At 41.3% G+C, this 20,790-nt stretch overlaps 1 protein-coding gene across 5 annotated transcripts in view; it reads left to right on the top strand.

The window, feature by feature from the left end:
• The window catches only part of LOC143293441 (carbonic anhydrase 2-like), a 38,471-nt gene extending 24,608 nt beyond the window's left edge, over window positions 1-13,863 (top strand). For all 5 annotated transcript variants that reach the window (XM_076604295.1, XM_076604298.1, XM_076604297.1 and 2 more), the window contains 7 exons: window positions 4,996-5,034; window positions 6,923-7,093; window positions 8,472-8,620; window positions 9,152-9,244; window positions 9,894-9,960; window positions 10,512-10,669; window positions 11,270-13,863. In XM_076604295.1, coding sequence (XP_076460410.1) covers window positions 4,996-5,034; window positions 6,923-7,093; window positions 8,472-8,620; window positions 9,152-9,244; window positions 9,894-9,960; window positions 10,512-10,669; window positions 11,270-11,374 — 782 coding nt within the window. In that variant the 3' untranslated portion in view covers window positions 11,375-13,863. The remainder of the gene's footprint in view (window positions 1-4,995; window positions 5,035-6,922; window positions 7,094-8,471; window positions 8,621-9,151; window positions 9,245-9,893; window positions 9,961-10,511; window positions 10,670-11,269) is intronic.
• Window positions 13,864-20,790: the final 6,927 nt, after the last annotated feature.

Here is a 20,790-nt window from a genome sequence, read left to right as displayed (position 1 = left end):
TTATTTCTTTTCTTTTCTTTTTAAAACATTTATGTGATAACGAGAGAAAGGGTATGCTGTATAGCAACATCACGCATTTGTTCAGGCAATGAATGCTGCATCCATTTCTGTCCTAGGTTAGTTCAATCTGTGGTACATCTAGTTCTAAAGTTTCAGCTGTCCCCAAACGGGAATGCTGGTGACATATTGTTATTCCAGCAAGAGTTGCGATGCCAGTCGCGGAATTTTAGAATTGAGAGTTGAGTGCCTGAAGCTGGAAATGTTATATCGCGCTCACTTGTTTCCTCCAATATTAACTGTTTTGTTTGTACCGTTTGCGAAATAGTCAGCATTGTGGACTGATGACTGTGAGGACCATCTCGATATATTTAGTGTAAATTTTTTATCTCAGTGGTGAGGACGTTATCGTTCGAACCCCGCCACCAAAGGCAAATATCCGCAATATCCACAATTCTTCCCCTCAATACTGAATGAGCAGTGTTCACAAGGCGTGGACGTTCTCTCCGCCAGTCAGAGGAGTGGATCGATGGGAAGAAATGTGGATATTGCCCAAATATCATTGTGGGGATTTTTCAGTTTGTGGCAAGAGTCGACTTAGGCAATATCCACATTTTTCCCCTCAAGGCGGAATGAGGAGTGTTCACAACAAGGCGCGGACGTTCACTCCGTCCGTCTCAGAGCGAGTGGAGGGAAAGAAATGTGGAGATTGCCTCAACTTCATTGTGCATCGAGTCAAGTGGGAAGATTGGGACCACATCGCAGTCGATTGAGTTGCTCAAATTTCCAGACTGTTACTGCAGATGTCTGTTTCTCTCTCTCTCTCTCTCTCTCTCTCTCTCTCTCTCTCTCTCTCTCTCTCTCTCTCCATATATATATATATATATATATATATATATATATATATATATATAGGGCCTGGTTGACGCCGGGATATATATTCTTCTTCCTCGTTAGCGACCACAATCATCAATTTGGTTATTCTGTCACTTGTAGAGGGGGAATCTGATCTTCTTTTTTTTAACAGAACCACAACCATTAAGCATCCCCAGTTCAGCCAAGGGAGCCTGGGCCCCGGCAAAAAAAAAAAAGTTATGTCCTATTGAAGTTGAAATTTGGAGGCCCTTGACGCCAAAGTGTCGATGGTCTTGGCCTCCACTACTGTTCCAATCCCTGATGGTCCTTGGAAGGAAAAACTAAAGGCATTATTATAAAAGGAAGCGTAAAATTTGGCTCTTTTTTTTCACGGAGTTCCAAACGAAATGGACCTCCATGGAAGCATCATCCCCGTCCTCATGCGGGGGAAAAAAGCCCCATGTGTAACCTTTCATGCATTGCTTACACGGTAACATCAGTTTTTCAATTATGTCCCATCCCACTCCCATGCTTGTGAGTTCCTGTCAAGGTGTTCGTTGTCGGCAAGTCTCATCGGGGGCTGTCATAGTAGGTGGCATCCATTCCTGGCTTACCCTGTCTGGCTCAATTAAAAGGCGATTATGGGGCTGTGGTGTCATGCAATCGTTAATTCGGAACTCTCTATCTCTTGTCTCTGTCGTTTGTTTTTTGTTGTTGTTTTTTTGGTTTTTTTGGTTTTGTTGTTTTTTGTTTTTTTGGTGGGGTTTTTTTGTGTTTCTTTTTGTTTTGTTTTTTAACGTGTCTCATTTAATATATACATGAAGCGGCAATATCCGCAAGTCTTCCCCACAAGACAGAATGAGTTGTGTTCACGACAATACACGGACGTTCACTCTGTCAGTCACACAGAGTGGGAGGAAAGAAATGCGGATATTGCCCAATAAGGGAGTGGTAGCATGCGTCGCAAAAGAAGGGTGTGCACTGTGCTATTTTGGTGTCTTTTATATTTTCACATGTTATCTGTAATTTTAGTTCCATTTCTTCTTTTTTCTTGTAATGTGAATTATCCCCTCATGTGCTGGACGTTAAAAAGACATAACAAGTACTGAAAACATAACATGATTTTGCGTTTGATTCTGTGTATCATCTTTAATTGATTAATTTGTAAGCATGCGAAGCCAAGCGCGCGCGCGTGTCTGTGTGTGTGTGCGTGTGTGTGCGAGAGAGAGAGAGAGAGAGAGAACGAACGAACGAACGCTTTTTAATGAAGGAAGTGGAATTAGCATGCACTTGGTTTTCTTACATCCAGCCCTCAGGGCAAAGAGAATTGAAATTAAAATATCCACAAGATTACAAAAGGTTATAGAAATGCATGACATTCAAATACACTCAAATGCACAGTTAACATTTACAAACATTTACAGGTACATAATCATAATGCAATGACAAAAATGTATATAGATATGATGATATAATAGTGCAATATGAGAGAAAAAAAAGATGATGATGATGATGATTGTGATGATGACGATGTTGAAGTACATTAGGATATTGACATTAGGATACACACAAATACATACGTAAACATTCACATGTATAGGATGAGAGAAAAATCTGGCGTTTGTCAGAACCGACACAATGTGACAAGGCTTCACGCATTCATGATTTGCCGTCAGATGATGAAAATATATATTGACTCTCTCTCTCTCTCTCTCTCTCTCTCTCTCTCTCTCTCTGATCTTTTATTACTTTTATTAGTTTGCGATTGTTTTTTTGTTGTTTTAAGCCTGCATGAAAAAGTTGCGAAGTAGACTGTGAAGGAAGTTTGCAAATGAATAGACTGAACGTTTTTTTAAACCAAACGGGCTTGAACAATCATTCCATCTCTGCCTGACAGTTTTCTCGTTATTTGTTGTAGGCTTATAGTGGAAGAAGCAGCAGCAGCAGTAGTTGTAGCAGTTGGGACTAAAATTTAATGATTGCCTATCAGCTCATCTACTTGCATCCTCATATTGAACTTTCATTCGAAAATTTCACACCTTCAAAAGGTCTTACCGCCATGCAGTCTCTGTACATGAATGCAGTGACTGCAAGGTTTAGATATTGGTAATGAAGAATTTTGTTTTATTTTGTTTTTTCTAATCAACACAAAAGGAAAATTAGCACCTCTCCAAGTCAGTGTAGTGTAAAAACAGTATGTTGATTGCAAATAACTCGATCAGAGTCGATCGACATTTTGCTAACAACAAAAGCGCCGCCGTTTGCTGAATTTACACGATCATTCACACACGCACACACACTGACGCGTGCGCGCACGCACGCACGCACGCACGCACATGCACACACACAAACTGAATGCACGCACATGCACGACGCGCGCGCACACACACACACACACACACACACACACACATGCACACACATGCACACACGCATCCACACACACGCGCATACACGCACACACGCAAGAAGAAATATTGCCAGCATCGACCTGCAAACTTAATTCAAACTTGAGATGGACTTGACTTTAGGGGCGAATTGTGATTGGTCAGTCATCGTTACGTCAGTCTGTATGCTTCTGTGATGGCCCAATCAGTCTTTTGAGGCGAATGGCCCTGGAAAGTCTTCCCGCTCCTCTCTCTCTCTCTCTCCCCCCTCCCCCCACCACCCACCCCGCTCCTCCTCTGTGTGTGTGTGTGTGAGTAGCTGCATCAATAACGTCATTTAAATTAAAGGCTTACCATCCCGGATTAGATGAACTACTCGTTGCACGAACGTGCAAAATGTAGTGCTGTTGATATATTATTTTGATAGGCAAATTGTTTCTCAAAAAGGATGAAATGATTGAATATTTCATCAGTTTTTGTGATGTCATCATTTTCAATGTTTATTATGTGCTTAACTTTCATTTGATGTTCCCATTTTTCCAAGTTTTTTTGTGTGTGTGTTTTTTGTTTTTGTTTTTTTGTTTTGTTTTGTTTTTTACCTGACTCTTGCATAAAGTGGATACAAATGATACTTTTCAACACATAATGGGGAGATATATATCTAAAAATGAGTGAGCAACAAAGGGTGTATATCAGATTTTTGTATCACTCCTGAGCAAGTGTACTGGCAACTGAAATCATTATATTATGTTACACTGGGACCAAAAAAAGCCAAAAGGCTTATAAACGTCCCCAGAACTGATCTGAACTGAACTGAGCTGTGAGTGTTCAATCATGTTATAATGGAAAGTCCTGCGTTATGTATTTCATTTCTGTGTTATGTATTTTCCAATCATATTTTTGCCACTCAACCTAGTTTAACAGCTAACATCTGCCACACAAAATAAGCATTTTAGAGTTCTGTCTGTGTTAATCCAATTGTCAAAGCATTGTTTGATAAGTTATACTTCAATTTATAGGCTATGTATCCTTTATTGTCATTGTTATTTAGCAAATATGTGAACAAGGACACCTTGAAGACAAACCTCAAAGCCTGTGACATAGACATTGCTTCCTGGGAAACTGATGCCCTTGACCGCTCTCGCTGGAGGATGCTGTGCTCTAGTGGCATAAAGACGTTTGAAAGCAAGAGAATGCTGGCCATTGAGGAGAAGCATGAGCGAAGGAAGCAGGGCTCAACTTCTGGAGACGTTTTGTTTTCCCTTGCAACACCTCTTCTCCCATATGACACACACCGACAGATAAGCCTGCCTGCCTACTCATCCGTCGGACCAATGGGAGACTCCATCATATATATATATGTATATGTATATAAATATATATATATTGATCTTCTTCCTCCTTACCCCATAGGAAGCGAAAAGAATTATATTAATTGTGCAGTGTGTGTAAGAATTAGAGACAGAGACAGAAAGAGAGAGACAGAGAGAGAATATATGCATGTGTGCACATGTTAGTGTTTATGCAGCTTCAGATCACACTCTCATTAGTCATTCTTTCTCTCTCTCTCGCTCTCGCTCTCTCTCTCCTCATCCACACCCCGCTCACCACAATTCACACACTTTTTAATTCTTCAATAATATTTTAATCCCACAAAAACTCATCTTTATTGCAAAAGTTGGAGAGAGAAAGAAGACGTAAAAAGAGAAGATTGCATCATTCATTTTTTTTCATGTTTCGTGTTTTTTCTTCACAGGAGAAGGGAAAATCCACTGGGGGTATACAGGAAAATATGGTGAGTTCTTTGTTTGGTGAGAGAGACAGAAACAGAAAGAATGTCTGTGCTTGTGTTTGTGTGTGACAGACAGACGGACAGACACAGAAAGTTTGTGTGGTGTGTGTTTGCAAGTGTGTGTGTGCACCATGTGTGTGTCTTTACGTTTGTGAGTGTATTGGTTGTTTACAACTACACTCCAGGTGCTTAAAGAAATCAGTTTTAGGATGGGAACTGTGAGCATTCCTGACACACTTCAAGTACAAGAGGGGACGCAGTCCACCCGCCCCTCTTTCTGCCACCTCAGTGCACAAAAGAAAATCTCCAAAGCCCAAGAGAAGAACCCACCTCACATTTTAGAAGTAACCTGTTGACTTCCTGTTTTCCCAACAATGGCATCATTTTGTTATGTTAAGTCTTTAAGTTTCAGTTTCAGTTTCAGCAGCTCAAGGAGGCATCACTGCGTTCAGACAAATCCATATACGCTACACCACATCTGCCAGGCAGATAACTGACCAGCAGCGTAACCCAACGCGCTTAGTCAGGCCTTGAGAGGAAGTCTATAAAAGGAACACAAGTATGCTTGTGACCATGAACAAAGAAATGTAATTCCCAACACGAACATGGTAGTTTTTTGTGTGCTAGTTTAAGACCAGTCGTCTATATCTGAACAAAGACACTTTTTTTTCTCTTTTTCTTTTTTTCCTCTTTCTTCCATTCTGCCAGCGACCAAGTTATCATACTTGTGTGGGCATACGCATGACTGAAGCCTGACTAAATCACACAGGAAGTCGAATGATAGGCGACGAAAGACAGCTCTCAGCAATTGGCCCTGCGCAAGCAGGGAGCCTGTTGTGCAATTGACTGTTTTTGTTAAGCTTTTAGAGCTTGGTTTCTGACTGAAGATGGGTATCATATATGCATCGGTGATAATGATCAGTTATAGTGTTTACACAAGTTTGGTCTCCGACCAAAGATAAGGCGTTGCGTCAGTATCAGTAATAATTAATCAATGATGTTTGCACAAGTTTGGTCTCTGATAGAAGATAGGAACTATATATGTATCAATAATAATCAGTAATAGTAATAATGTATACACATTGTGTGGATTGGTGGGCTGAGCTCTTCCCCATGTTTAATGGAAGGTAACCAAAGTTGGGTGTTACGTTAAGTATCAATGATAATCAAGTTTGCACAAGTTTGGTCTCTGACTGAAGTTAGACATTATGTCTTCATCAATAATGATAATCAGTAGTGTAATATTTGCACAAAATTGTTCCCTGACTGAAGACAGGCGTTTGGTCTTTATCAATAATGAAAATCAATAATGTTTGCACAAGTTTGGTCTCTGACAGAAGATAGGTGTTATGTATAAATTATCGATGGTAATGTTTGCATGATTTTGGTCACAGACTGCATTGTATATATATCAATAATTATGATAGATAATTGTTTGCACGAGGTGTGGACCAGTGGGCAAAGCGGTTATGTGTTATGTATCAGTCATGATCAATTATTGTTTGCACAAAGTGTGGTTCGGTGGGTGGAGCTGTTGTGCTATGTATGTATCGGCAATCTGCTAATCATGATCAATAATTATATTTGCACAAGGTGTGGATCGGTGGGTGGAGCTGTTTTATGTGTTATGTATGTATCAGTAATTATGATTAATGATTACCGGTATGTTTGCACAAGGTGTGGACCAGTGGGTGGAGCTTATATGCATTATGTATGTATCAATAATTATGATCAATAATTATGTTTGCAGAAGGTATGGATTGGTGGGCAGAGCTGTTTTATGCTTCATGTATGTATCAATAGTTATGTCTGCACAAGGTGTGGATCAGTGGGCAAGGCTGTTATATATGTTATGTATGTATCAATAATGATCAATAATTGTTTGCGCAAGGTGTGGATCGGTGGGCGGACCTGTTTCCCGAGTGTAATGGAACTTCCCAGTCCCCTGTGGACATCGTCACAGCCAGCCAGATTCCAGACAACTCTCTCACGGCCTTCACCTTCATGAACTTCGACACTGTCGAGGACATCCAGTGGGTGCTCCAGAACAATGGACACTCAGGTAGAACAACACCTTTCTCTCTCTCTCTCTCTCTCTCTCTCTCTCTCTCTCTCTCTCTCTCTCTCTCTCTCTCTCTCTCTCTCTCTCTCTCTCTCTCTGTCTGTGTGTGTGTGTGTGTGTGTTCAGTTTGTTGCTATTGTGTTATTGGTTTTGTTCTATAAGGAAAGAAGAGGAGGTGAGGGTATTGAAAAGAATTGTTTGGGTTTGTTTTTGTTTTTTTGTCTGTTGTGTGCAACAAGAAAAGAGCATGTAATAACACTGTTTTGGTTGTCCATGTGTGTGTTGTTTGTAAATGTTTGTGTGTGTCTTTGTCATGTCTGTGTACCCATCATAAACTCAAATTCAGTTTCTCTGAAATTAGTAACTCTGTTAACACCAAAATTGGTTTAGAAATATGAAAAAAAATGTTACTATTTTCAACACAGTACAGTTATAGAGGTACAAGTTTTGAATTTAACCGTATTTCTGGATTGTGAATTTTTTTATTCTGTTCACATCCAGATCAGCAAGATTTTTTTTTTTTTGGGGGGGGGGGGGGGGGGGTTGGTTTCCAGGTAGTTGATAATTGATGTATTATGAAGTTACAGTTTTAAACCGCATAACATTTCATCATTGTCCTCAGTGAAAAGAAACGTAAAAAAGTTTGGGATGAACCACACTTACCACACAACTGGTTGTGTTCATTGCATGCCAGTATTATAACAGGGGTTCTAAGTTAACCAGATTAAGTTTGCTGAACGTACAGGTTGATTACACCATTTACAAGTCTTCGTGTCATCTTGCTACTGTGTCAGTTTCTGTGGGAATCTTTCAGTGTGTGCTTGAGCCATGAAGGCTCTGCATCACTTGGTTTTTGTTTTGTTGGTAAAGCCCTATTTGTCACCAGACTTTGGTTGACTGATGACAGCATTGGCAAGGAAGGAAAGTTTCGTTGGTAGGTGGTTGGGAGTTGTTTGGTTGTTTTGTGTGTGTGTGTGCTTTTTGGTGGGGGGAGGCATACCATGAGTTTCGGCTATGTATGGTTTCTAACATGCCTGTGATTGGGGATAGTTCTTTTTTTATCATGGAATGACCCAGTTATGATTAAATAGGTATGTTCCTAAAAAATATTTCTCCAAAATCTGATTTGAATTTTTGTGATATGCTCAGAGGAGGCAAAAAAGTCACTGCAGCTGTAAGCTGAATAAATTTGCGTATGATACCCTTTGGGTGTTAAAAGACATTTGTATTTTCTCAATTTATATGTGCAGTTGTTGTGTATTTGGAAATGTTTGTTCTGGGCATAAAATTATTTTGTAGTAATCCTCCATACTCCAATAGGAGTGAAAGGATAATCAAAACTTGAACTTGTTTGGGGGGGTCTCTTTTCTTTTCAAAGCCCAAGTGACCTACTCTGACGGAAACCTGCTGGTGGGTGGCGGGGGTCTCGGCAGTAGGTACAAGGTGGTGCAGTTTCACTTCCACTGGGGCGCCAACAATTCTGTTGGCTCTGAACACACCATTGATGGTCAGCCTTTTCCTATGGAGGTAAAGCAGTTCAACACAGAATGGAACTTGCAGTTATCCACATTGCTTAGGGAGGTAAAACAGTGAGCTCAGATGCACATGTAAGTACAGCCAGCAGCTCTGTCCTAAGTATGAATAAACAAAAAATAAGAATGAAGTACATTAAAGGAAATAAAATTTGTGGAGAAGTAAAGCTAGTATGTGCAGTATAGATGAATATTGTTAGTAGATGCGGCATGTGGGTTAGATTCAGGTGGGGGTGGGGGGTCTGTGGTTCATGCTTGATGCCCTTGTGTGCTGTTTTTTGATGGGGGATGGGAGAGGGCGATCATGTTATTGTTTTTTGTTTACAGTGGACTGCTTCGTGTGTGGGAGATGAATTGATTTGATGTGGGAGATGTACTATTTTATGGGCCCCCCTTTTTTTCCATTATTGTATTGTTCATACTCTGTTACAAATTACAATGAGCCTGCTCTTAGTGTGGCATACCACGTTCAACAAGACTCTAATTTATTGCCTGTACAATGTCTTTTTTTTTTCTTCATTTTCAGATGCATATTGTGACCTACAACATTAACTACGAAGACATGGGCAGCGCAGCTCTCTATAAAGATGGACTTGCTGTTCTTGGAGTGTTCTTTATGGTACTGTCAGTCCTCCAGTTTGTGATGTACATGTTTTCTGTCACTGCTGGAATCAGTTTGCACCGTAAGCCTTGATAATGATTATGCAGATTTTCGCTTACACCTCCCTGGCAGGGAGATAATGGCGTCAAAACATTCTGAATGTATAAATATATATTCATGTACATCATCCATGAACAAGCATGTGCACATACAAACACACCTGGACCCCCACACACCTGCAAACAGCAGAAGGCCAAGAAGACTATCGGTCAACAAGATTGTAGGCAGAATGGAAGAGGTGCCTTGAAAAAAACTATTAAAACTGCACTGGGGAATAATCAACATGAAGTCTCGGCAGCATACTCCTGCAATGGAATAGTTCAGTCCTGAACTGTCTCAGGTTCCTTGTCAGTATCATGAATTGACTCAGAACGAAATTAAGTAAATCACAAGTAATCAGATGTATTTTCAGTGTCCTTTTGGAGAATTTGGCTGTTTTACATTGTTTTATTCTATGTGCGTGTGTGTGTGCGTACGTGTGTGTTTGTGCACATACATGTGTGTGTGTGTGTGTGTGTCTGCGCGCGCGAGCGTACATGTGTGAGTGTGCACGTATGGTGTGTGTGCGTGTGTGTGTGTGTGCACGTGCGCATGGTGTGTTTTCCAGGTGGACCCCAGTGACAACTCAAATTATACTAAACTGATCAGAGCACTTGGTGAAGTCCAGAAACCAGGTTAGCAGAAACATTTAGTGGTGCTGTCTTGACACTTACATTTTGTCTTAATACTCCTAAAAGAACCTTAAGTGATATGAGTTGCAACCATATTGTGCAATATGTTACCTTACTGAGCAGTTTGATTTTAAAACATTCCTAAAGAAGCTCATGAATGATACAAGTTTCAGCTAAAGATTGAGCAGTGGATTTTTTTTCCATGGGAGTAAAAAAATCTTTCATGTTAGATAGCATTTGATGGGGTTTTTTTTAAAGCATAAAATGTATGAAATCTCTCCAATCACAGTTTAAGCACTTGTGTCAATTGCTGTTACCTGTTCTGCAGCTGATTCCAAAATAAGACACCCCCTCCTCCCTCCCCTCCCTCTTTCCAGTCTTCAGTTTCTTTAGCTTTGTACTTAAATGTGTCTGTAAAATTTATTATTCGTCCTTTTGAATCAAAGATGTGCATGTTTGTGACTGACTGGTGTGTAAGCACTTTTTTATTTGTTGCTGCACAAGATTCAGCGCTATATAGATAATTCAGTATCATCATACTTTGCTGTCTGCAGACACACAGGTGCAAGTGATGCCAGTTGAGCTGGAATCGCTGATGCCAAATGACAAAAGTAAGTACAGCCGCTATTCGGGCAGCCTGACCACGCCCCCCTGCAGTGAGGTGGTCACCTGGACTCTCTTCAGACAGCCTGTGCCCATTTCCCACAACCAGGTAGCTCTCCGTGTCAGTTCTTCCTGCTCTGTATGGTTCATGATATGGACCAAGACCATATCTATATATTACGTGTATACTTGCATTAACACACACACATGCATGCACATACACACACTCGTACACATACACATGCACACGCTAGCACATGAACACACACACACACACAAAACGGCACACACTCTCTCTCGCTCTCACTCTCGCTCGCTCTCTCTCTCTCTCTCTCTCTCTCTCTCTCTCTCTCTCTCTCTCTCTCTCGCTGACACATTGCACAAGGGTTGGTCTGCAGCAGAACTTTATTTCCAAAGATGCTGACCTGCCACTAATGGACTTAATGTCTGTTTTAAGTTTTCATAGTATTTTTCATCATAAATCCAATCACAGGTTTACCAGCAGTGTCCAAATGATTAAATTTATCTTCAGTTTTGATACTTTGATGGTGGGTGTTTTGGGGTAGTTGTGTACCCAGAATGTTGAGCTTTTATTGGTGACCAAAACATTCAAAGAGTTTTGACTTGTTGCTTCATGTATCATGCTGTGTGCACACTTCATTATGATGAAAACGTGTTTAAAAACCAAACCATTTTCTGCTTTCGACAGTTGGAAGCATTCCGTGCCTTGAATTTCTTGGGCAAGAAACCAATGGTCAACAACTTCCGCCCTGTCCAGGCTCTGAATGGAAGACAGATCAGGTGCAACTTCTGAAGATGGATTGATGGACTGTTGCTCCGTGGCTCAACACTCAGATGACCAGTAAAAAATAATGAACATATAATTTTGCTTATACTAGACTTTTTTTGGTTTTCGTTTTAACTAGATTTTGAGGTTCTCTCCGCTGTTCCTTGCTCATTTTATGGTAAGGGTGGATGTCATTAAGTCATTGTTTTTTGTCAGAATAGCATTTCCTACATGTTAAATGTCACACTAAAATTTTGCTAGAAAACTAAGTATATTTAGACAGTTCCAGGCCCTCAGTGCTGACAGAACTAAGGACTGGGAAACGGACAGATCCGAGTGAGTCAATCTGACTGATACCAGTAGAGCCACAAGATTACTTGTGGCCTCGCAAGAAGGGTTGAAATTTAGAAAGATGTATTCATGTCTCAGAAAAGAAATTTGGTAGGTGCAGGGATGTGGTGTTTGTGTCGTCGTTTTTTTCTGCAATTCCAATGTGCCCTCCTGTCTGTGAGTAGGATTTTTGCTTGCTTGCCATTTATACACCCATACTTTGTTTTGGGGGGTTGGAAATGGTATGATTATTGATTTGATTTCACCTCGTCTCTCAGTGTAAGCTTAGTTTCAGTTTTTGTGAACATGTTTTCTGAGCATTGTGTTTGTGTGACAAGACAAAACGCCTTGTGAAAACTGACTCATGAAACACAGCAGGACACATATTCTGTCGAGTGGATTCTTTGTCATGTCCTACAGTAGAACGACGCACGCTCACACAACACACACATATGAGATATATAGATATGAATACATGAACACCAAAGCCCACCAGTGTGATGTATTCTTGCTTCTAGTTGACCCAAAATTGCTGCATATTTGTATACAAACAGATGATAGGTCAAACAGAATTTCTGTTTCCATGTTCACGTTTTTTCCCAGGTTATCCATGCTGGTTTTGTGAATTATTGCAAGCTTGTTTTGTCCTTGAGTGAATGCCAGTGGGGTTTTTGTTTTGTTACGACACGAGAAATATGTCCGTTTTGAAATGTGATTTACTGAAAGTTTCAGTAGCTGAAAGGTGTCACTGCATTCGGACAAATCCATAGATGCCTGACCAGCAGTGTAACCCAACGCGCTTAGAGATATATATATATGTAGATGATACATATGGGCTTCTGCTTATATGGATTTACTTTTTCAGTCATTTCCATTGGTTGAACTATCCGTCTGATTTATCAATAAAAAAAATTAATCTTTATGGCACTGCATTCTCCTGCTGAACAGATTTTGGGGGTCACCTGGTGTCGACATCCTCACAGGTGATGCCAGGTCATTTGGTACATTTCCTTTGGTGTTGTGCATACATTATAATGTATGATCACCAAACCCCAGAGATTGCTGCATGTTTGTTACAAACAGATGACAGGTCTAGCAGAATTTTTCTTTTCGTGGTCACCGTTTTCTTGGTTATCCATGCTGGTTTTGTGAATTATTGCAAGCTTGTTTCCTCTTGTCTTAGTGCCAGTGGGGTTTTTGTGTGTGTGTGTGTGTGTTTTAGAGGGTTGGGGGTGAGGTGGTTGTTCAAAAAAAAATATGGCTGTTTAGAAATATGTATATGAATGTGTATAAATGCTAGCCATGCTCTGCAGAAATCCTAAATGTACATTTATGCCATGGTTGCATTTAAAGAAGACAGGAAGTAGTTCTTTGAAACCAAACGAAAAATACTAGCATTTGATAAATGTGTTTGCTTTGATGAATTTATGAACAATTATGTTGAAATAGTTCAGTGAACTTCGGATTCCAATCACCGTCTGTTTTTATTTTGAGAAAAGTCTGAATTTGTTGTTTACTGCTCATTTATGGATATGGTGTTGTTTGTGAGATACATTGTTCTTTTGTTTATCTGTGGTCTTTTCTTTTGTTGATAAAAAATGTTCAAAATACATTGTCAGAAAACCAAACCACTTGGACCCTTTAACTAGACTTGAAATGTCAGTAAAGAACCATCAGGTTTTTTAAATGGTCATGTTTGTAATATTGCTATGTATTCAAGATCTTACAGATGCTTTCTTTGTCATTCAGAAACCATAGACTTATTGCATGCTTTGAAACCAAACCTATGTATGCATTTTTTAACCTATGTATGCATTTTTTTCATTCCTTTTTTCTTCTGTCTGTCTCTCCCTCTCTCCACACAGCATTATGATAATTTTTACAGCATTTCATTAGATTTTCAGTGTACTCAAGTCTGTCAGGAATTGAACTGCTCATTGAAATTACTGAAATTAAATAAAACTATGCAGTATCTGGTATTACTGTAAGCATTAACCTATTTATGCAAGTATTCTAAGTTAAGCCCAAGATATAACTAATGGATTGATTTTGTGAGCACTGCAAAAGGACTTTCATTGAGATTTGTCTATAAATTTTCAACTGACCTCATTACTGTTTATGATTCTGTTTGAACAATACCTTTATTTTATTTTTGAGTAGTAAATTTTGTTGCACAGCATCCAAGACTCTTGGAATGTTTGATGGGTTTGTATGTGTGTATGTGTGTGCATGCATGTCTGTGTCTGTGTCTTTGAACATATCTGCATTTATGTGCTGGTGCTTCTGTTCGTTGATTTTACTTTTTTTTTCACAAATAGTATCACGCATGCTAAAGCAGACGTGCACCCGCCCCAAGATACCCCACTACAGACGCCACAACACAAGCCCACGCAGAAATGAAATTATGTAATGCATTTAATGATTGTGTGTATATGTCTATAGATGTATGTAAATAAATAAAAAAAATTATCAAGAGCATACAAACAAACAAAAAACAACCACCACCCCCAAAAAAAACAAAAAAAAAAACGGCAGCAGAACCACAGCTTTAAGTCTTGTCACATTGTACCACAAGAGCACTGGTAAGTGAGATGTCAAACCACCATCACTGGAAGCACAGGATGGTCTGGTTTATTTTTCACGATGAAAAAAAAATTATTAATATCAAACACAGGAGTGTTGTTGATGCTGGCGGACGGAAGACAGGCCACCAGTATGGAAACGTCAGCGGAGCCCTCGGCGGATCCGTCACCGGCTCCGAGAGGCGGGTGGTCTGGAACCACCATGTTACAAATGAAACTTCAAACTAGCGGCACCCAGCAAGGAGCGCATTGGAAGACACATTGGCAGCCCAAAACCATTGATGAATAATTATTTCGAGAGATATCAAATTTTACAAATATTATGGAAAACATACGTTTATAGTTGGGTTGGGTTTTTTTTTTCTTTAGGAAAGTGAATAACATTATCAATGGTTGCCGCACGCCTCGACGCCGTAAAAATAGACTAACAATTATCTCCCTTTCTTTCCAGTATTTCACATGTCATAAATACAAATCAGCATTTACCATATACAACAGTACTGTTTTCTACAAGCATGAATTTACTCCCGATGTTAACTCGTGGCTCGTTGGACGAGCTCCTTAAACCTTAACAAAAATATCCAATAAAATTGTCTTGAGCATGTGAAAAACAAGATATCTAAAATTACCCCCCTTCCATTGAAAAACTCCCACTTGGGCAGACATGTCAAAAATGTAGCTCCTCCCCGATTCTTAAATTTCAATATTTATTCCTTACATTTCCATTATAACATTTGAGCAACACGTGACAACTCATCGCCCCTTCACAGGCTCATAACTTTCACAATAATAAACCATGACAAGAGAAAGGTCACAACAAACAGGAGGCTGAAAATACAAACGTCACAATGAACCACGACGGAGAAAAACAATACATAAACAGGTCTGGAACACAATCTCCTACCTAGAGCGACGTGACGTTGCCCCACGACTGGAACGGAGGCACAACACCTCCGCAAGACGCGCGCCAGGCAGAACCCCGGCCAGACCTTGATGCTGTCAACTGGAGAAACACTGACGGGACAAAGACAAAAGCCACCCACTGGCCACTGCACAGTTTTCTGTAAATGAACGAACGGGTGCTAACATCGAAACACAGAAATGAAGAACAGTTCCATCTGGCGGACATAAAGTCGTTTACAGAGGGGGAAAAAAACGAACATAAGCGCTGGTTCCACCACCGTCCTTCTCCAAGGACTGACTCCCTTCAAGTGAAGATAGGGACAAACCGGCGAGGAGCATTTGAAGCACTAGAACTCCGCTCACTCTGCTCACTCAGCTTCCTGTATATTCTTTTTCGTTCAGTTGCACGAAACATAAAACATAGAAAACATGACACAACAACACGATCTCTCTCTACGCTCGAACGCCCAACCACCAAGGGGAACACGCACGATGGAAAACATCATGCACGCGCATAAGAAACACACCCGCCTCTAAAATAATCCAGCGACCCACCAGCCTCCGCCAACTTCGCTTGCTATGATAGAAGAAAGAGGGAATGAGATGGGTTTGAACCCCCTCCATAAACGTAAAAGAAAAGAAAAAACAGCTGAACCATTACGTCGGCCGTGACAAATAGTATGTCTTATCAATTGTGCTTCTGCATGCATACACACATTTGATCATAGGAAATATCAAAGATGAACTTGGCTATCATGACAATCTTTGTGGGTTCCCATCCTTTCAATTACCAGCATATTGTATGCGCGCGCGCGCGCGCACACACACACACACACACACACACACACACACACACACACACACACACACACACACACACACACACACACACACACACACACACACACACACACACACAATTTCAGCAAGAATTGGCAAGGAGAAAAAAGAAAATACATGTTTTGATTGGAAACCATTGCCAAAATGATTTATTTCTTTTGACAGCAAATTATTTCCCACTGAGAGCATGTGCACACTGAATAAAGCAAACAGCAAGTCGATCCTGTTCTCTGACATTTACAATTACCTTGGGTGATATGGTTGACAGGGATAATCATTGCAGAACACAAATGGAAGGGTGCCAAACTTACGTACAAAACTCTGTGTGGGTTTTTTCTTTCCTTTTTTCTTTTTTTCTTTTTTTTTTATCAAACAAAGAAAAGTTGTGCCCAATCAGACCATACTTCATATTCTCTATAATTTAGACCTTTCAAATTTACCTCTATGAAAATACCAGTGAAACCAACGTATGAGGTACTGATGCATAGCAGCTTGGTTTGCGAATCGATTTGCTGTATAGCTGCTTGGTAACGTATAACTGACATCATCCAATTTTGGCTGAAATCAAGAAGTCATCAGTTATAGTTAGTGTCTGAGTGTGATTCTCTCTCTCTCTCTCTCTCTCTCTCTCTCTCTCTCTCTCTCTCTCTCTCTCTGTGTGTGTGTGTGTGTGTGTGTGTGTGTGTGTGTCTGTGGGTGGGTGGGTGGGTGGGTGGGTGTGGGTGTGTGAGTGTGAGCTATTATTCTTTTATGAAACATAATAAACCAAGCTTGTCTGAAACCAGAACCACACTGTAACTGATCAGAGTGACAGATTCTTGCTAATATTTTGTGGGCATACACAATGTTCATTAACAAACATATAGATACACAGACATACAAAATATATGTGAATGCTGTACACTGCTGTATTGACAGGAGGCATGTCATTTGGACAGTCAAATCTACAGGTTCGCAATTAAGCTGTATATACCAAATTGGTGGGATTTTGAGCATTTTTTTAATGTAGGAATCTCAATTTGTTTACGATGTTTTGATGAAACAAGCAACATCCTGTCAGATGAAAAAGTATATGTCTTTCTGCATCTTGTTTTTCCATGTTCCCTAAATGGGTATGGGTGCAACAGCCGAGTGGTTAAAGCGCTGGACTTTCAATCTGAGGGTGCTGGGTTCGAATCACGGTGCACCTGGTGGGTAAAGGGTGGAGATTTTTCCGATCTCCCAGGTCAACATATGTGCAGACCTGCTAGTGCCTGAACCCCCTTCGTGTGTATGCGCACGCAGAAGATCAAATACGCACGTTAAAGATCCTGTAATCCATGTCAGCGTTCGGTGGGTTGTGGAAACAAAAATATACCCAGCATGCACACCCCCGAAAACGGAGTATGGCTGCCTACATGGCGGGGTAAATAAAAAACAAACAAACGGTCATACACGTAAAATGTTACATGTCTGTCTGAGTGTGTATGTGTGTGCGTCTGAAATCTGATTGAATGACACAGGAAACGAATGATGAGCGCCCAGTGGCAGCCGTCAGTCGGCTCTACCCAGGCAGGCAGCCTGTGGTGCAAATGTCCCCGTGTATGTAAAGCGCTTAGAGCTTGGTCTCTGACCGAGGATAGGCGCTATAGAAGTATCCACATCAATCTGTCAATCAAAATTGGAAAGATGATTTGCTCTGCTTCTGACTTTCTGTCAGGTCCTGCATGCCAGCTTGCTTACAAAACTGGAGTACAATGGAGTGCGCAAAAACACAAACAGACAAAAAAGTGGATCTCCGCATTCCTTAGTTAGCGACAACAGGTGATTCTAGACTGGAGGGCAACATATCAACACCGATTGACGTCATTTCGTGGGTCCCGCAGGGTACAGTCTTGGGCCCTCTTCTCTTCCTCACCTTCACTAATGACCTTCCCAACACTGTCAAGTTTAGCACCGTCAAACTCTTTGCAGACAACTGTCTTCTTCTGAAACGAATTACCTTCCTTCGAAAAGACCTTTCATCCCTGGAACACTGGGAAGGAACCAGGCAAATGCATGAGCTTCAACCCCAGCAAATGCACCGACGGCCGGCCGGTCATCTGCATCTCCCCAAGCAAGAAGAAAGCTGTAGAACCAATAACTACAGCCTCCATGGGCGGACACAGGAAACAACAGCATCCAGCAAATACTTCGGCATCACCATCACAGAGGAACTGTCCTGGGGAAAATATGTTGCCAACACGGTCAACATGGGCAACAGAGCTGTGGGTTTTCTGAGGTGGAACTACCGCGAATGCTCCACCAGTGTGAAGTCAGCAACGTACAAGACCATGGTCAGACTGGTCTTAGAGTACACATCCACACTGAGTCTCAGGGACCCGACCTGTCAGGAGCCACGGCACTGGAGACTGAAGTGGAGCACGGCCAGCAGGGCAGCCCGCTTCGTCTTCAACAGCTACAGCTAACGGACTTCAGGCTATATTATGTGTGACCATTATGACGAATACGGTGCAGTGGGAGCCTTTCATAGAAAGAAGATAACACAATCGCCTCACCATGCTTTGTAATATCGGATCAGTACTAGTAACAGCATGGTTGACATTGATAAGCTCCTCTTCTACACCAAAGGGAATAGCCGGATAAGGGGAGCCCAAAGACTGTTCGAGGAACACCCAATCAGCCCTCTGCAATACGGTTCCTTCCTAGAACCCTGCACGGCAACCTGCCACACAGCCTCGCGGATACTCCTTCGTTGGAGCTCTTTCACGCCGGTCTGGGTCAGCATACTGGCTCAGCTAAGAACAATATTTTTACTAACCAACAGCACCACGTGTACATGGTTTTAACCTTTTAGATAAGTTACTGAGCTATGGGCCACCCACTTAACATACAGTACCCAGTTAGCTCAGCAGACTCAACCGTCGCTAGACAACACACGTTTGTCAGAACCCAGTCCAAGTCAAGGAAGAAGAAGCCGGAAAGATAGGGTGTGGGTGGATGGCAGTGCCACTGATTGGAACGGCGCAAAAGATAAGACAGCAAAATAAATAAATAAACAAATGAATTAATGTAGATCAGTGTTGTTTTCTTAACACAGACAAATATACATCAACAAAAAATAAACAAATAAACATACGTCACTGAACAACTATACTGTAAAAAAATCAGTAATTTCCTATTTCTTTTTCCCGCTTGAATCTCAGTTTTCTTCGTGACAGCCGGGTGGTTTTGTTTTGTTTTGTTTTTGTTTGTTTTGTTTTTTTTCCAACACACTGGCAGCCGACACCATCCGTCCTCATCATAAAACTCTCGTCAGAAATACTCTAGGATAACATCCGGCCGACCCCCGCAGACACTATGAGATTTTAGTGTCCGCTACGGACCCCTTTGTACGATAGTACGAGGCCTGACCAGTCTGCGCACCCACACAGCCCAACCCACCTACCCCCAGGATGACTAGGTGGTCCTCGTCGATCCCGACGGACGAACCACACACACACGATAGTATACTTCAGTCGTGTCCAACTGACTATGACCATAAGAACAGCGGCAGAGGAGGAGCAGGCAACTGCTATCACAACTATCTCAGTGGGCCATAATTTGATTATGGTGGAGCGTGTCTTGCCCGAGTTACAACCCCACTCGATTTCTGGGAAGAAGGCAGAATGCTTGGATTCTTGATCTGCCAATGCAGAGAATCCGTGATGGTCTGGGTTCGAATCTCACCCTTTCTGCCCGCAATGGAAAATCAAACTGACGGAGCATCTAGTCATTCGGATCAGACGATAAACCGAGATCCCGTGAGCAGCATGCACTTAGCGCATTGAAAAAACAAAATAAAACAAAAAAACAAACATGGCAACGACAGTGTTTCCTCTTGCAAAATTTTGTAGTAGAATCCACTGACCCCGGCTGTACCGTCACGACAAATAGGTATATACTGTAATTACATGGATGCACTCAAGACCTGACTAAGCACTGGCGTTGGGTAGTGTACTGTGGATTTGTCCGAACGCAGTGACGCCTCCTTGGTAAACTGAAACTCGGCCAAAAGGGTTTTAGGACAGTTGGCGTCGGGATATTCCACTGAAAGACCAACCGCAACCGCCTGTATAGTTACGTCCCCAAATGAGGCTGCATCCACGGCACTAAGAGCCATTGAGTACAATCTTGCCTCCTAGTTTGAGTGTTATAGTCCTCCAGAAAAAAACACACCAAAGCTTTAAATGACTTCCCATTGCAACAGAGAAACCTTTGATCATGCAGCTCTCACTTCAGCTGCTGTATGGACCCTACAGTCCATCTCCCACTCACACACAAGTTAAACCCACCCACTCACTCCCCTCCCCGCTCATATGCATCAGTTTGCAGTAGGGATATAAGTCAAGTTAGTTATTTAAACGTTTTTCATGAACATTGCCATCCCTGTCTTGATAAAATGTAGTAAATTGATTAATCATCCATCCAACCGTCCAGTATGGCCTTCATTAATTTGATTTTCCAAACCGTGTCGTATTTGAGGGGGACAACCCCTTCCACATAACTGTTCGGACATTGGGTTTTTTCCCTTCCGTATTATGTTTGGCAATGCGTTTTCTGTCTTGCAGCCATCTTCTTACTCTCCAGGGGAGAAAAAGCATAAGATTATACATAAAAGGGGAACAGTTAGCAATGACAGTGTCAAATTAGTTGAAATTATCCCATGGAAAATGCATATCATGTGTCGGAGAAAGCTGTCAGACAAAACCAAAAAGTGAAAGATCAAGAACCAATCACACTGCATGGTGTCATTTGTCCCGATGACAA

This window comes from Babylonia areolata, chromosome 19 (assembly GCF_041734735.1).
Source record: "Babylonia areolata isolate BAREFJ2019XMU chromosome 19, ASM4173473v1, whole genome shotgun sequence".
In the NCBI taxonomy this organism is placed as follows: domain Eukaryota; kingdom Metazoa; phylum Mollusca; class Gastropoda; order Neogastropoda; family Buccinidae; genus Babylonia; species Babylonia areolata.
This window is presented reverse-complemented; position numbering and strand designations above follow the sequence as displayed.